General features: G+C 45.3%; 1 protein-coding gene and 1 long non-coding RNA gene across 3 annotated transcripts; both read left to right on the plus strand.

Annotated features, from left to right (window-relative positions):
- The first annotated feature begins 484 nt into the window (after positions 1-484).
- Positions 485-2331, plus strand: LOC131881531 (uncharacterized). Its single transcript, XM_059228416.1, has 2 exons — positions 485-843; positions 963-2331. Exons 1-2 carry the CDS (start codon positions 485-487, stop codon positions 2329-2331), a joined length of 1728 nt encoding a protein of 575 aa, XP_059084399.1.
- Positions 2332-8903: 6572 nt separating this feature from the next.
- Positions 8904-15829, plus strand: LOC131882514 (uncharacterized). Of its 2 annotated transcripts, XR_009373490.1 has the most exons (5): positions 8904-8947; positions 9014-9176; positions 9278-9803; positions 15160-15333; positions 15398-15829. It is a non-coding gene; the product is annotated as an uncharacterized LOC131882514 (long non-coding RNA). The 2 variants fall into 2 exon arrangements; XR_009373491.1 differs by lacking the exons at positions 15160-15333; positions 15398-15829 and adding an exon at positions 14389-14613 and having other exon boundaries at positions 9278-14290.
- Positions 15830-17261: the final 1432 nt, after the last annotated feature.

The following is a 17261-nucleotide window of genomic DNA, read 5'->3' on the forward strand; positions in this document are numbered from 1 at the left end:
TGCTCTTCTACTTCTTCATTCGTAAAACCCCTGCACGTAACAACAGCTCGTCAGGTGCCTCTCCACTTCAAGGAACCGGCTTCTAGGCTCATCTCGGAGCTCCTTGGGTAGCGGGTCATTGTCAGAGAGACTGAGCCAACCCCCTGGGTGTCCCCTGCCCATTTTGTCCCTAAGCCAAATGGAAAGGTGCGCCTTGTCATCAACTATCGCCATCTGAATGACGCCACAACTCGTCCAGTTCATCCATTCAGCTCTGTACCTGATCTAATGCGACAGATCTCCCCAGACGCCAAGGTGTTCGCAAAGCTCGATGCTGTCCACGGGTACTACCAGGTGCCGTTGTCGGAGGAGGCGTCTAAACTGTGTACATTCCTTCTCCCCGACGGCAAATACCGCCCACTGGTGGCGCCTATGGGCTGGAAGGGCAGCGGAGATGTTTTTAGCTTCCGAACAGACACTGCCTCCGTGTATTGAGAAGGGGTGGATGTCAAAGATCGTGGACGACATGCTCTTGCAAGCAACTAACTTTGAGGAGTTGCTCAACTGCTTGCAGGTCGTCTTCAACATCTGCTTTGAGGAGGGCATCACCTTCAGCATTGACAAGCTTGAAGTTGGCAAGAGGGTGCCCTTTGCTGGGTTTATTGTCTATTGTCTGACGCCCGACCCCGCCAAGGTGGAGGCCATCTCTGCCTTCCCCTCCCCTAAGAACTTGACGGGGCTCGGATACGCGCTTATCCAGCGGGAGAAGTCGGGGCGTCCTCAGCTCATCCAGTGTGGGAGCTGCACGTTGTCTCCTGCCCAGCGCAACTATGCCGTTGTCGAGCTCGAGCTCACGGCGGTGTGGTGGGCCGTGGAAAAGTGCCAGTTCTTCTTGAGAGGTCATCCTGGTTTCACCATCACCACTGACCACCGACCTCTCCTTGGGGTCTTCAAACGCCCTCTTGCGGCAATTAACAACCCAGGTTGCAACGGCTCCGAGAAAATTTGGCCCAGTACAAATTCACGGTCATGTGGACTCCCGGCAAACGCCATTTAATCGCCGACGCCCTAAGCCGGTACCCTGTGTTTGGTCCCTCGCACGCCCTTGACAAAGAGCTCGCCCTTTGCGCGGCCATCTCCATTAATGACCCCGCCCTCCGCATCATTGCCTCCAACATTGACGAGGAGTACCGCTTGCTTGCCCGCGCGCTCAAGGCCGGAGGGGGCCTCCCTCCTGATTTGTCTGGGTACGCCGGCATCTTTGGTGAGCTCAGGGTGGAAGGTGACCTAATCCTTATGGGAGAACGTCTCTTTGTGCCGCACCCAGCGCGCCCCACCATCATTGAGCTCCTCCATACATCCCACTCTGGGATCAATAAGACTTGCAAACTGGCATCCCAGCTTTATGTGTGGCCAACCCTTCGGAATGATGTCCGGAACCGGGTAGCTTCCTGCCCGAAGTGCGTGGCAGCACTCCCCTCGCAGGAGGCAGAACCAGTGGCCCCAGAAGGGGCCTCGTTCCCCGTGGAAGCGGTAGCCGTGGACCTGTTTGACCTCAAGGGTTCCACATTTGTGGTGATGGTTGACCGTTACTCGGGCTTCCCCTTCACAGCGAGGTTGTCTTCGACATCCACAGAAGCCGTGTGGTCCACTCTTATGGAATGGTTCTATCTGGTGGGGTTCCCAACCACCATCAAGACGGACAACGGCCCACAGTTCCGCGGCCCGTTTGCGGCACTCTGCGTGGATGCAGGAATCAAGCACATCACATCCTCCCCCTACCATCCTGCCTCCAACGGGCTGGCCGAATCTGGAGTGAAGGCCGTCAAGACCCTACTCAAGAAGCTGGGTGGGAATGACAATGCCAAGTTTCGGGGTGCCCTTCTCGAGTGGCGTTGCACGCCCAGGGTGGATGGCTTCTCACCAGCGGACGCCTTTCACGCCCGCAGAGTCCGCTCACGGCTACCCTCCGCCCGCCAGGAGAGCGTGTTTGACCGCCAAGGTTTTGCTGATGCACGATCGTCATATCGCGACCAGATGGTGAAGAGCGCTCGGGGCCGCCCTCTGAGGCCCTTAGTGATTGGCCAACACGTCCACATACAAGATGTTTCGGAAAAATCGTGGAGCTTTGGCACAGGAACGATTGTTGAGGCCCTCCCAAACGGCCGCTCCTACCGAGTACAAACGGATGCCGGCGTGTTTCGCCGAAATCGGCGGCATTTGCGGCCCGCATCGACTCCCACACACGCAACATTCCCGCCCCTGGCTACCCTCTACGCGCCTCCATCAGCACCTCCATGCCCTCTCCGCTCGGTTCGGCTCAAAGCCAGGAGGGTCTCCTTCAGGGTTTAGGTCCTTAACGGGTATTTCGAAGTTTTTAATTTTGCCCCCCCCCCCTATCGCTTATTCTAAAAGGGGGAGATGTAGAGTGATTCAAGTCTCCCGCCAATTCAGATTTCATCGTGACGTCACATTGTGTCAGCATAACAACAAAACAGAAATAGAGCCAGTTTCTTGTTTGACAACAAGCATAACTTTTTTCAGTTGATATTCAGCTTTCTATCCAGTAAAATGAACTTTACAACGCTGTTCTCAATAGTTTGGCTTTGCTTTGCCATTGGAAAAGGGGCAAAGTATGAGCACCTCTTCAAACTACAAGGGCTTGTTGCGGGAATCCCCAGCTATGGTCATTTGACTTTTGACATTGACCTTTCTGCCGTGGAGAAGGATCTTCGAGAAGCTGGAACAATCATCGAACTGTCCAAAGCCTTTCAAGAGCAAGAAGATATTGTCTCAGAAGTGCAAAGGATTGTCCGGTCCATCTATCACATTGCCCAACGCAACATTCGCCAGGTACAAGGGGAATGGTATAACCTTTGTTGGTCTCTTGAATCTCCCAGTGATAGCCGAGTCAAGCACTTTACAGTTTCCTCCATCATCACCACTATTGGAGGGGTGGGTTCCATCGCATCAATATTTTCACTTTTGGAACTGGTGTCTTTATCTTCTTCAGAGGATGGACATAACAAGGAAACTACTGATTTTATTATTGAGACTCAACACAACCATGAGGCACGGCTTTCCGTCCTTGAGGAACGAACTCTGAGGATCAATATTACCCTGAAGACTATTGTGTTGTTTTCCGACACAATGAAAACCCACGTTGGACTTGACCATTTGGGCGTTTTGGTCTCATCTTATGTGCAGGCCCTCAAATTTCAGGGGAATCGTGTTTCAAATGGGATTAACTTCGTACTTGACGGAAGGATACGTCCCAGTTTGATTGATAGTCTTCAGGTGCAGGAAGCTTTGTCACGTTTCACCGAGAAGGCCAAAAGGTCGGGATACATTTCCACCATTCAGGATAGGCCTAGTAATTTGTACATGCTACCCTGTAGTTTTTTAATGGTGAGAACGTACTTGCGTGTCTTTATACACGTCCCTCTCTTGAGGGCACGTACTGTTATGGAACTTTTCGAATTTCAAGATTTCCCCATGTACCTCAATGATACTGACAAGTTTGTTAGTATCAAGGATGACAGTAATTTCCTGTCTGTAAATGAGTATCACAATGGCTTCCTTGTCTTAAAAAAAGGAAAAGGTCAACAAATGCCCTTTGATAGGACACTTTCGTTTTTGCGCGAACTGCAATATCCAATACAGGGACTTTTTCCGTTATTGTTTGGCTTCCTTATTTAAAGCCAATTTGGATAATTGTAATGTTACGGTGGTAAAGGTGGAGAGAGGAACTTATAACAAAGATATAAATTTTACCGAGTAAAGAGGATAAGACACGGTTGCATAGACTAGAGTGTTCTCCCGTGTGTCTCGCCTCCGTCCATCAGCTGAGCTCTGGCACCAATACCTGGGGATCGGGAAGACTGATCCATTACATCTCCCCCCTTGGGAGATTTCAATTCGAAGGGAAACGAATTGGAGCTCTTCTTTTGCGGTGAAATCGACGTATTGTAGTAATATCATTGGAAGGCGAAGGTAAACAAACCATTGGAGGAAGAAAGGGAAGAACCATGAGTAGCAGGAAGTGTTGTTATCGGTGTTGAAATAGATTTTAAAAATCGCCGATTGCGATGTATTGTTTTTCCATTGAGCAAGATGGCATAGAAGTGTCCACCACCGTGTCTGTTTAGAATAGTACCTCCAGGCTGCCATCTTTTTGAAATTGGATGTTGAATTCTGACATGGGTACCTTGGAGGAGTTCGGATAAAGGCCGAGTATGTTTGTCATGATGGGAGTTTTGGCGGGTTCTGGTTGCAGAGCGTTTCACGTTAGCTTGTTCGATATCGCACGGTCTATTCAAATCTAAGGTAGGAATTTGTGTGCGGAAGATTCTTCGGAACATTCTGAAAGCGGGAGATGCTCCATCCAGGCGTGGGGTGTTCCGGAGAAGAAGGAGGGCTTCCAGGACCTGAGAGTTCAGATTTTGGGCTCCTAGTCGGGACATTGTGTCCTTTAATGTTCGAACAATGCGTTCCACAAGGCCGTTGGATTTGGGATTATATGGTGAACTCGGACGCCAATCAATGTTACATTTACCAAGAAAATCACGGAAATTGGAGGTAGAAAATTGTGGTCCATTATGCCATCGAATGATCAGAGGAGCTCCAAATGATGAGAATATCTTCAAGAGAGCCATACTGACTTGGCTGGACGTTGGGGCGTGTGACCAATGGTAGACAAAAGGGTATCCAGTTGAACGATCAACAACAGCCAGGAATTGATTTCCACCAACTTCGTACAAGTCTGTATGAAGTTCATCCATCGGATTTTGAGGAATGTTGTCGGCGATGGAAGGTTCAAATGGTTGAGTTGGTCGCGTTTGTTGTCAAGTTGAGCAATTGTCTACCATGTTCTTGATTTCTGAATTCAGTCCAGGCCAGAAAATGGACTGACGAGCAAGTCGATGGGTTGCATCAATGACTTGATGTCCATCGTGTAAACGGCGAAGAATCTCTGGACGGAGTGAAGTGGGGACGCGGGCTTTGTGGCCATGGTGAAGAAGACCATCATTGATCGTAAGACTAGACCAAATATTTTTATAGGGATTTATAGGAGTTCCATTGATTACCGCTTCTAAAAGAAATTGATAGTCCGGATCATTGGTAGCAGAAGTCCTCATATCAGTCAAAAGAGGATCGCCTTGTTGGTTACCAGAAATGAATAAACTTTTCGAAAGTTCATGCATTTGAAAGTCCTCTTTGCATGGGTCGTCGACTGGGGCTCTGGATAGGGCATCTGCCAGAAGATGATTGGAACCCTTTTGCCACTTGACTTGAAAGTCGTACGAGGTGAGTTTGGATGGGTAATTTTGGAGAGGATTATTTTCAACATTAATAATGGATTTTTCGTTGAAAATTGGAATGAGAGGGTGGTGGTCTGTAATGACAACGATGTGTTTCCCGGCCAAGAAAAGTCGACATTTATGAACAGACCAAAGGATAGCTAGTACTTCCAATTCGACCATGGCATAACGTGTTTCGGAGTCTTGGAGAAATCGCGATCCACATTGGATGAGGCGATTTTGACCATTTGGGGTCTTCTGGACTAGGGCAAAACCAAGGCCTTTGCGAGAAGCATCCGTGTAAAGAATGGTGTCTCGATGTGTGTCGAATTGGGCGAGGTTTGGTGGAGAGGCTAAGGCAATCTTTACGTTTAAAAAAGCCAGTTCGTGATCTTGAGTCCACGAAAATTTAGAACCAGATTTGAATAGATCTCTCAGAGGGTTTGCTGCGGTGGCGATAGATGTTGAGAATTGGCCAAGTTGAATTTCCAGTCCAAGGAAACTTCTTAATTCTGTTATAGAAGTCGGGGTTGGGAAATTAGCAATGGCTTTCACTTTTGAAGGGTCTGCTGTGTGTTTGCCCGGCTTTATAAGATATCCGGCAAATGACACTTCGGATTTCGCCCAAACACACTTGCCTTGTTCAACGTGATTCCATATTCACGGCATCAGAGGAGTACTTGCCGGACATGGTCCATATGTGACTTCGAGTCCTTGGAGTAAATAATGATGTCATTTACTATTTTCACCCGTCGCAATGAACCCCATGGGTGCACGCAAATAACGGAATTTCCCCCAAGGAGTTATGAATGTTGTGAGATCAGATGATTCTTCGGCTACTGGCATTTGCCAATAGCCAGATTTTGCATCTAGAGTCGTGAAGATAGATGCATTGACAGGGATCGACGTAATTATCTCTTGAGGTGTTGGTACGGGATGGACTGGTTGGTCAACCAGTTTATTAAGTTTGGTCAAATCTGCACAAATTCAAAAAGATCCATTCGTCTTTGGGACCACCACCATTGGATGGCACCATTTGGTCGCTTGGTCTCCACCTCACTCAATAATTTGATATTTCACCGATCGATCCAATTCAGATTTAGTTGCGGCTCTATAAGCGAATGGAATTGGCCGCGCAACAGTAAGATTGTGTGGGATAGCCCCATCCTTCAGCTTGATGACCATTGGATCTCCGACTTGGTCATCCCTCATAGGTGATAATTCGTTATCAGACCCAAAGACGTCGAGGAATTCTTTTTGGATGTGATTAACCGTTTATAGAATTTCATGATCGCCTTTTGGGCCAGTAGAGTCAATCAATGGCAGAGACTATGGCTGACAGGAAATTGGATGAGACGAACCTCAATGCTTTGCAAGCGGAAAGAGACAAATAATTTTGAGTGCAACCGCCAATGAAAACCTCCGTTTTGTATTGAAATTGGTCCCGAGCTAGAATTACGGTAGAGTATCCGTGGATTTTGATCCTCGACCCATCAGCAGATCGAATTTTTTTGGTAGAGGGTATGGGAACGATTCCTAGTTTCGATGCACTTTCTTTTGTCGAAATCATTGGATGCACGAATAATTGCAGACATCGTATTAGATGATGACCGATAATTGAGTTAGAGTTCTCTTGCACGTTTGCGGCAGAAATTAGCGAAATGACCTTTGTTGTGGCAATAAGTACATTCTCTGGAGGAGGAAGGGCAGATATTTGATCCATGCAATGTTCCACAATTTGAGCACGGAAATTGATCTGACATACCATGTAATTTTGGTTGATGTTTGGCTGGAGTGAATGATTTTTTATTGCCATGATGCTTGATTTTGATGGGTTGTTTCGGTTTGGACGGTCCTAGAGCAGCCACTATGTTTTTCTCATGCATGGCGCTAGAGTCAATGTCTGCACTCTCAAGAGCTTGCAGAAGTTCGATAGTTCCATTCAACTCTTTCGCTGGGGTTGCGCCAAGAACTTTAGAGCAAGTAACATCCCTCCCAAGGCCTCGAATAAGACATGCCTTAACAAGGGAATCGGGATCAATGTCGCCCACATACCACGAGATTGTCTTTTCAATCTGGCAACAAATAAAGTGATTTTTTCTCCTTGAGATTGACGCATTGACAGTAAATCATGCCAATCCACATTGATAGATCGACGATTTCTCAGATGTTTCCGGATAACCTCAAAAACTTAATCCACAGAATAATTTGTGTCCACAGGAATGTCGAGTACATCACGAACAATACCCAACATTTCGGGAGTAAGGAATGTCCAAAGCGTGGAAATTTGATGGTCGCCGGGGCGATCTGAGATTCCAGCGACTTTGGAGAAGATGGAGTGGGAAGAATTCCAATCATCAAACATCCGAATATCTGCCTCAGCATCAAGTAAAGGTGGAGAACGAGCAACAGAACGGTAGGACTGAACAGATGATGTTGGGTTGGGATTAGCCGAGTTCGATGGAACTCCATCCAGGACGTGGCGGATACTCTGGAGATTGTGACTGCCTTGGAGGGCAATCTTTGGGACAAACGTCATCCACTTGTTGATAGGAGAGCCTTTATTCGACAACGACAATGCCGATACCAAATAACAAGGACTGTTTTCTCTAATTCAATCACATTTCATACCTCATAATTCTAGTCATACTTTCAACCTTTTTCTATACTTGCATTTTCTACATTACAATTTTAACCAACACTGACATATCAAACCACAAACGCCCAAACAGGTCGAATTAGAGAATTTTAATATTCTGCGTCCTTTCGAAACAAATCACTTACAATAACAATACGAGACCTGGTAGAAAACAGTATGAAAGAGAACAAGCGTGAACCATTCCCATCAGAAAGCCGTCCAGTTATTAGCATTCATAGGGAGATTCGCGTGCAGAGCGGTTCGGGTTCTTGGTGATGGTGGCCTTCATGGCGTCCTTCATGACCTTCCTGGCCTCACTGATCAGCCTGCCAGTCTGTTTGACAGTGTCAGTCGTCTCCCTGTCCTGGTAGCACTTCCAGGCCCTCCTCACGCTGTTGATGTGGATTCCCAGGGCCCTTGCAATGCCCGCCTTGACCTGTTTGCCCTCCTGCAGCCCGTTTCTCGCCATCGTGAACGGCCATGAAATGCTTGTTTTGACAAGTCTTTTTATCAAAAGCTTTCAAGCGTGTCCTTGCGCAACCTCTCAAAAAAGATTGAAGCAATTCCGACAAGAATTTAGCTTTGAGCGGGTTTTCAGTATACCCTACACATATTCATAGTATTGTTGGATCATGCCTCCATACATCTGCACTCGATGTTCGAGGTCGACTCTTTTTCCATTCAGCTGACTAAAAAATAAAGACTTGTCATTCTGCACTCTCACTTACTGGATCGTTCCCTTTCTTTTCCCGGACTTTCCGCTTCGTCCACTTCCATCCTTACATGGCGCAGTCGGTAGGATGCTGAGTGCTGTTTGCGCCCACATTTCGGACACTTAATTGCACCTACCGCATTGAGCGCCGCACCCGACTCATAATCCGTCTCCCCTGTGACAGTGAGCGTCGCAGCCGGAGTCGTCGTCAACTGCAAAGAAAGCTGCCGCTGCATCCAGCAAATCTTGCAGTGAAGGATTCTTGAGTTTCAGTAAGTCGAATTGTAACAATGGCCTCGCCAAGGCCATGCCGAGAAGGTGAAATATCATTCAATCATCCTTTGTCATGTTCTCAATTTCAGCCTCAAAACCATGCGTTCTCAGATCATTGTAGGCTTCTCAAAAAGTTTGTCCGTGTGAAATGGACACCTTGAACCATGGCCATCTGCGTTGGAAGATCGGATACACCTTGAGAAACCTGGCTTTCAATATCTCGTAGCATTTGTGCATTGTGGACGTGGATGTAGTGCCAGCGGCGACGAGATTGGTAAGTCCCATGTCGAGTTGAGCAAGGAGGTATGAGTGTTGTTCCAGTAACGAAAGACTGTCCATATTGGAAGATGAACGATACGACTTAAATTTCCACAGCCACGCAATGTACTCCTGTGGTGAGAAGGTACTGCCGAGCTCGACCGGCTTGAAGCCCATTTGTTCCCAGAACACAACTCTCGGCGTCAAGTCTGAGATGGTTAGGGTCAGGGTTGGGGTTCGCGTCATCGACGCCCCAAGCACTTGTTGTTGTGCAAATTCCATCTCATTGTCAATGGCCTTGATCTCTACCATAGTCTCGGCACAGGTGTCAGCCTGGCCAAGATCCTCAAGATGCTCATCGATCTCTGGGATTGCGGCCAAAACCAAGCTAACCGTATCCCAAAACGCAGCGTCGTCCACGATGGACGCATCCCTGTTAGCAGCCTCCAGCACGGACTTGACGTCCCGAAGAACTGCTTTTTGACATACCGCGAGTTTCTTTTTGATGGTCGGTACTGAGGGAGTTGCCATGGTTGCCTCAACGTCCCAGTCCTGACCGAAAGTATGTACTGAGGGAGATGACGACCTCAACTTCCCAGTGATAGTGAAAGGCTCCGTCCAAGAAAACCAAAAGTGCAGTGTGGTGAGTGTTATCCAAGGTCAAATCCGGGAGCTAGAGGCTCTGTAAACCCGTTGGACGCAGTCTGTCAACGGGACAACTACTGCGCCATGTAAGGATGGAAGTGGAAGAAGCAGGGTTTTATTTATGGAAGTGATTCCCCTTGTTTATTTTGCTTCAACATATAGTATTCTTGGATCATCCCTCAATACATCTGCACTCGATGTTCGAGGTCAACTCTTTTTCTATTCAGCTGACTAACAAATAAAGACTTGTCATTCTGCTCTCTCACTTACTGGATCGTTTCCTTTCTTTCCCCGCACTTCCTGCTTCGTCCACTTCCATCCTTACACTATTTATGGGACACCCGGCATGTATTTGATCGACCAACGAAGTATAGTTTGCTGATTTGACTAATTCTTGAAAATAAGATTGATCCGGAATTTTAGAGAAAAACTTGTCCAAGTTTGACTTAAATCCTGCCACTGGATCAACACCTATTTACGGCCTACGAATATTTGAGGCCAGCAAATTGAACAATGAAGGGGCCTGAGAAAGAAGACAGTTGGACTTCATTGGTTTCATTGTTTAACTAGCTCGTATTCTCGAGGGCAGGTGCTCTCAAAACGCACGCTAAGCCTCTACGGTCACAAAGACCGGTTGTGGTGTTTGGTGTTTTTTTCTTTACTCTATGTGCCTTTTATCATTTGGTGCACCTTTTAAGGGTACAGTTTCTTGCCACATTGATGTTGGTTGTGCTTTAAAACCCGTTTTCGTATGCTTTGTTTGAGCATCTTATCTTTTCATTTAGTGTGCCTTTTTTTTCTCCTGGATTGCACTTTTTCAAATTCAATGTGCCAGTGTATACTTTTGATGTGCTACAAATACTTTTTCGTGTCCTCACTTTGATGTGTGACTTTATTGCGCCCAATGATCCAGAATTTATAAAGGCTGAAGTATTTGTTTTTCTATTTCGGCAAAATAAAATGATTTCAAATCTTCTGGGAAATCTGGCACAAATAACATTAAGGCTATTTAGGACATTGAAATGGAGGTCTCTTGTAAATTTGTTAAGCCCCGTATTTTTGCTAAATGTGATTTTATTTTGTCTTTGAAGATAATTACTTTGTTGCTTTGAAGTAGCACTCAATATTAGAACTACAATAAATATCATTGAAACAAGCCTGCATGTTAAACAAGTGTAACAGTTCTGCTTCCCCTTCCAATAGTTCTTCAGCTCTTCTGGTGCTCAGTTCAAATTCTAAGTCAAAACTGCATGCTTTGGCTGAGAAAACTCGTTATTTCCCCTATTTTCTAACCGAAAATTGCCGTTTTGATATTAGCCTTTAAATAATCTAAATTCCCGACTCGTTAATCGCTACCAAGCATTGTGCTAGAAAATTTAGTACATATGGGAAATCTGGTGCAATTCAAATCGTTAAAAAAAATTGAATTTCGACACACTATTTGAGAATGGGTCAGATTGAGATAACCCTTGTCTTAATACTTTCTTGCACATCGGATACCCATATATAGTTGGTTGCGGCTGAAGTGTAAGAATCCTCACAAATCTATCACATATTCAATATTTACAATCAGTTGGGACATTTCGGCGGGAAAAGAAGAAAGACAGCCCTTTCCGCACTCTTATTCAGTATGTCATATCAGGTATTGTTCATAGTATCCCATAGCTAGGGAAAGCCTATTCATCGCCGTGACAATAGGGCACAGAATAAATGAGCAAGCCCTCTCTTGCAAATTGAAAATCACAAGAAGCTAGGCTAACACATTTGTTTTGTCTAATTATGTAACAATGCTTAAAAGCCATGACTTTTGAGCAAGTTTTTTTGATAGAGCTGAAAATAGTTGTCTCTCTACCCTTACGTCTCTTGTCAATATTATAGGCTTTCATGGGTGAATTGACCTGACAAACACCTGCTGACCTCATCATAAATCTGTTACTGAATAGACCCTGTAATGCTAATTATAACGTATGTAAATTTAAAAAAAGAAGCGTGACACTCTGGGATCCTCGGGCATGGATTTAGGTGAAAGAAAATTCATCAGAAAAGGCAAATTCAAGACTTAATATGGCTACTTAAAATTGAAGACTCCTGTCTATCATCCATTCACTTGACCTTTGTCGATACTTATTCGCATTGGATGAATTGTGGAATGTTGGGAAATTACAATTTCATCGTCAAGTCAGCACTGTTAAGTAGCGACGAGAAAATCTGAAATGCTAAGTGTGAGCCAATTTTCGTAATTAATTCCCTCGCCATCCCTTTGGTGGCTACTTGAAATTGAATGTCAATCTTTCATCCACCATTCAACCATCATCTATGACCTCGAAGATAATATCTAACAATTTAAATATTTTTTCGTGCAGAAATTTGAGACGAATAAGTGTTGGAACTTTTTTTTCAGTGGTTTCTTGTACCCTCATTTGTTGTTTGGGTTATAGCGTATCTTCGGACTCGCTTTGGACCTCATCTGTTGTGCCACCTACTACTATAGCATGATTAAGTCAATATTCATCCACTTCATTCTCAATGTCCTTTAATACCTGGCTGTCTGACAGTTTGCACTATGAAAGGCACAATTCATTAGCATGTGTTTAAATATCAGTCTCTGAGCCCGAACAAACTAGTTGTAGGTTCCTTCTTTCATAGGCTTCAACAAATTCAATTGGATTTGAACTTGACTTGATGCCACTGAGCGGGTGCACGCCAACGAAGAGTGGCCCCCAATTAATGTGTGATATGCCCCTTTCAGTGCACCTCCCCTTCCAATCCTTCCTCTTCCCATATTCCCAGGCCCACGTTTTTTTCAAAACGTGAGCTTCTAGCCCTCGAACCCTTTTCCCAACCATCCCTTCCTTTTTCCCTCTCTCAATGGCCATGGTAATCGCTCTTTTCTAGGACGGATTGAACTACTCGGTATCGCGAGGAATCAGCATCGGCGGCAACAGCGGATCAAGCGGAGAAGAGGGAATCAACTGGTGTCGGCCTGTTTCCTCAATTGTCATAGACGGGCGAACATGCTGCGAGTGGCTGGAGTTGCACAGTGTCTCAATAAGATCTGAGGACACGCTTTCACCTTCTTATCATAGACGTACTTGGTACAGCTTTACCATCGAGAGCTGAGGGACCAAATGCTCCAAAAACTGCGAACTGCAAAATGAGCCTAACACAGGAGAATTGGGAGCAATATACGATATCAAGAATTGCATATCACAAGTATCTGAGTAGCGCCAAGTCAGACCACCAAAGGTTGGAAGTGGAGAACCTACTCTCTTCCTCGGCCTCGTCTAGGATGGTGGGCTTGTACAAACGTGCCAAAAAGCCCGCCACCAACTCGGAGAATCCCGTGTGCAAATTCCTCCTCATCTGTCAAGAACTGTTTGCATCAACATCAGAAACAGTAGTGGAGGAGGTCCAGGGCTCCCCAGAAGAACACCATCCTCTTTTGCAGCCCTTCACGGAACCCGAGATGGACGTGGCCTTCAAGAAGATGAAGACTAAAGCCTCCTCAATATCTGGGTTCTCTCTCTTTCAACTTTCACTTCTCCGGATCCAAGCCCAGCCACTCCTCGAAGAAATCTTCGCCCTTGTCCTCCATTCTTCCTTCTTCCCACCAGCGTGGATGGAGTCAGCCATCATCATCATCCATAAGGAGGGGCCCAGGGACATTCCAGACAACCATCAGACCATCGCCCTGGAGAACCCCTTCTTGAATATGATGTCCTCCCTACTAGCTGCCCTCTTCTCCAGATTGACCAAGGATAGTGATCTCCTTCCCAAGTTCCAATTCGGTTTCTGGAGAAGCTGCTTAACCACCACAGCAGGTACTCTCCTCTACCGGGTATTTCATCACTATTGCCCCATCACTAATTTCCTATTTGATGCAAGGCTGTGTGAAATAAAATAAATTATTCCGATGAAAATCGACAGCTGACACTCTTAGCCCTTGAGTGATGTCCTCAACTTGGCAATGGGATTGGTAACATTGATGGAGCAAGCAAATCGGATGGGATTGGCCGCGCTTCTCCATGCAGGGATGGCTCAAACGGACATCGCCAAGCAGCTTAACGTGGACTGCAAGACCATCGATTGTGCCAAGAAGCGTCTTCAAAATGAGGAATCCATGGACAGGAAGCCTGGCGGTGGCAGGCCGGTAGAAAATATAATCCGCTGAGATCAAGAACGCAGTGATGGCCAACCCCATGAAGTCCATCAGGTCTGATGTAATTGACTTGGGCGTGTCCATGGACACTGTGAGCAGAGCCATCAGAATGGAAGGAGGGAAGTCCTTGGTGATGAAGAAGAAACTGCTCCTCACACCAGTTGTCAAAGAACAGCATCTTCTTTGTTGTAAAGGACTTTTGAACAACCTGAAGTCCACTGCCGCCGGCCGAGTTATCCTGTTCTCAGACGAGAAGACGTGGACAGTTGATCCCGTTCACAACCAGATAAATGGCCGATTCGTTGGCTTTGGAAATCCAGAGGGTGGTGAGGTTCTATTTACAATAAAACATCCGGCGTCAGTCATGAGCCTCGGCTTCTTGGCCTTGAACGGTCTGAAGATGCCCCTGATTTGGTTCCAGCAGGCTACCGCCTCACCGCCGCAGACTACATCATTGAACTTGAGACAAAGTTCCTGCCGTGGATCAGGGCCAACTTCCCTGATAACAATGTTGTGCTCCAGCGAGACGGCGCACCTGTCCACGTGGCAAAAATAACTCAGAGGTTCCTGGAGGACAAAATTGCTTTTTGGGACAAGAACATGTGGCCGCCATACTCGCCCGATGTGAATCCCCTCGACTTTGCCTTTTGGGCGCTGGAGGACAAAATTGCTTTTTGGGACAAGAACATGTGGCCGCCATACTCGCCCGATATGAATCCCCTCGACTTTGCCTCTTGGGCGCATTTGGAGAGCATTGCCTGCCTGAGCCGTCACCCCAACCTCAACGCCCTGATGGACTCCGTAAACGCCGTGTGGGACACAATTGATCTTTTTGTATCCGACCTGCCCAAAACCCTCATACACCAAGGCCCTACCATCAACCATTTTATGGAACAATATCTTCAATATGCAGTAAAATTCCATTTTACTGAGGTGCTAAATTCATTTTCCCTAGAATTGCTAGAATAACTAAAAATGAAAGAACCTTATAATTGGTTTAGAAGTAATCAAATGTCAAGCCCACTGAAATATTCTAAACATTTGCTTAATTCAAATATCATTTATTTGATTTGGAAGCGCTATATCTTCTGATCCAAGCTTCTGAGGCAATCAGTTGCTGAACGACGGACGACTGAACAAGTCACAATGGCAAGTAAAATCTACTTTTTTACCTGCATTATTAGCCTGATTGCAGATATCTTGAAGATTGTTGGAGACTCACTCATCATTTCCAGAGGTCAACCGCAAAAGGCTTTGGTTTGGAGCGCAATAGCTCTTGGCATGATAGCAGGCACTCTCATGAGCTGTTTCAACATGACGTGCTGTTTTACATGTTGCAAGAAATTAAACACTCGTTCATTATGTTTGAGTAAGTATTGGTTATTGGAAATATAGAATTATGGTGCACTTGTTAATCTGTTACTTATTTTCAGTCAATGTGCTTCCTTTCTTGGATGAATTAATTGTGATTCCCTCCAGAGCCAGTTTGCCACTGAATGCAGATGATCCAATAGATGTTGCACTTGCATGTTTTGGACTCATCGTGGATCGGATTTATGTTTCTTATGCTTTTGTGGAAATGATGACGATTAGCGGAACCAAGACAATATATCAATGAAGGTGACAGGACAACTCGATCCAGAGGACAACTCGACCCAAGTACAAAACCAAACCCAATATGTTGGCTAAAAATCCACTTATGGCACAAAACTGTAGCTTGATGAGTTAACATTCAACTTGTTTGCAAATTTATGTGTTGTATGCCACTACCTTTATCTAAGGTTACGTGATATTGCCGCATTGTTCCCGGCCATCCTTTTACTGACACCTGACAGGGCCTAAATAAATATCTCTCTCAGTCTTAACTCACAAACTCGATAGACGAATCTACTTTCTAAGCATTACACTTTCTACTCTTACAAGATGTTAATATTAGGAAGTCATTACATCCCAAAACTCTCAATAAGTTTTTCAAATATTATTTTTGACACTTATGCCTTCATTGAAGAAATAATAACTTGCCTTGAAAAGAATCCAATATAGAATAATGCAATTTATTTCAAACTATGGCATGTTTTAAAATAGAGTTTCTCTTTTTTCCATCGGTATGAACTCTTTGTGAGCCACTATATTGCTCTTGATTTCTGTATTGGGTCAATTTGTTTGTTGAGTCGAGTTGTCCCTTGGGTCGATTTGTCCTGACACCAGTCAAGACAGAGAAAGATAAATGTCTGGAGAACATTTTTAAAATTGACAAAATGCTGATTGAAATGTAATTTCAATAGACATACTAGTAAATAACAACTTACAAATCAAGGTATATGAAGCAAGTGACGTGGACTCCCAGACCTGGAAGGTGGTACAAAAGTCATGCAAAAAATAGCAACCTCGGAACTACAATTTGATCCATCTCTTTTGATGAACGTTTAACGATATAGTTCTAGTCATAACACAGTTAGCTGTGGCAATTTTGCTCATCTTTTATTCAAAGAAGGCACCATTTGGGGCCACACATCGAACTGGACGATCACACAACCGTTCACACACCTTCCTTATGTAAGACCCGTCCAGCTGGTGCCAATGTTGCCCAACTATGGGCCTTACCTCTTTCAAATTTGCAACACCATTGGCTAATGCCTTGCTGTGTAGAACGTTGTAAATGCCATAGTCGAGCGAATTAAGATGGGGGTTGAATGGGTGCCAAGGTGATTTGAGGCAAGAATTGATTCCCATGATGTTCTTAAAACTCTGTAGTGATACGGAGGTATCTGCGTGCGTCGAGTCTTTTTGCGTATTGGGCCCTATCCACGGTATGATGGTCTTCCGCAAGGTTTGGATGTATTTGCCAGTGATCCCTCAAGGTAGAAAACTGGTGGAGATACCTATCATTGATTCAAAAGCACCAAAGATCACGACGGTAGCCGGATGCTGTATCTTTGTGACGTATTTGTGCTCTGGTGGGGTTGACAAGACCGCTTCTTGGACGGATCTGTCTTTCTGGCCATTGAATGCAGTATCCAAAAAGAGGTTATTTTTTGCCAGCTTTCAACAAAACTGCGGTTACGTCTCTCTTAGCAATTGTATTTGATTCAAGATCGACAAGCAGCCTTACAAATTATGACAGTCTCTATGAGTAAAGAAATGTCAATCATACCCTGGCAAAGAGACTGAGCACAAAACGGATCATAAAAAAGTTTCAAATATGGCTCCTGCAACAACTTTTGCATGCCTTTTTGACCCCCGCGTACGTCAATTACATTCTACAATGTAATTAATTACAATTAAAAACACATTCAT

This window comes from Tigriopus californicus, chromosome 6 (genome assembly GCF_007210705.1).
Source record: "Tigriopus californicus strain San Diego chromosome 6, Tcal_SD_v2.1, whole genome shotgun sequence".
Lineage (NCBI taxonomy): Eukaryota > Metazoa > Arthropoda > Copepoda > Harpacticoida > Harpacticidae > Tigriopus > Tigriopus californicus.

Bases quoted from the DNA above. Each gene is read 5' to 3' on its own strand.
- LOC131881531 (XM_059228416.1), top strand. From the start codon at position 485: ATGTCAAAGATCGTGGACGACATGCTCTTGCAAGCAACTAACTTTGAG. The intron at 844-962 runs GTGGGCCGTGGA...TTAACAACCCAG, and splicing joins CTCGAGCTCACGGCGGTGTG to GTTGCAACGGCTCCGAGAAA.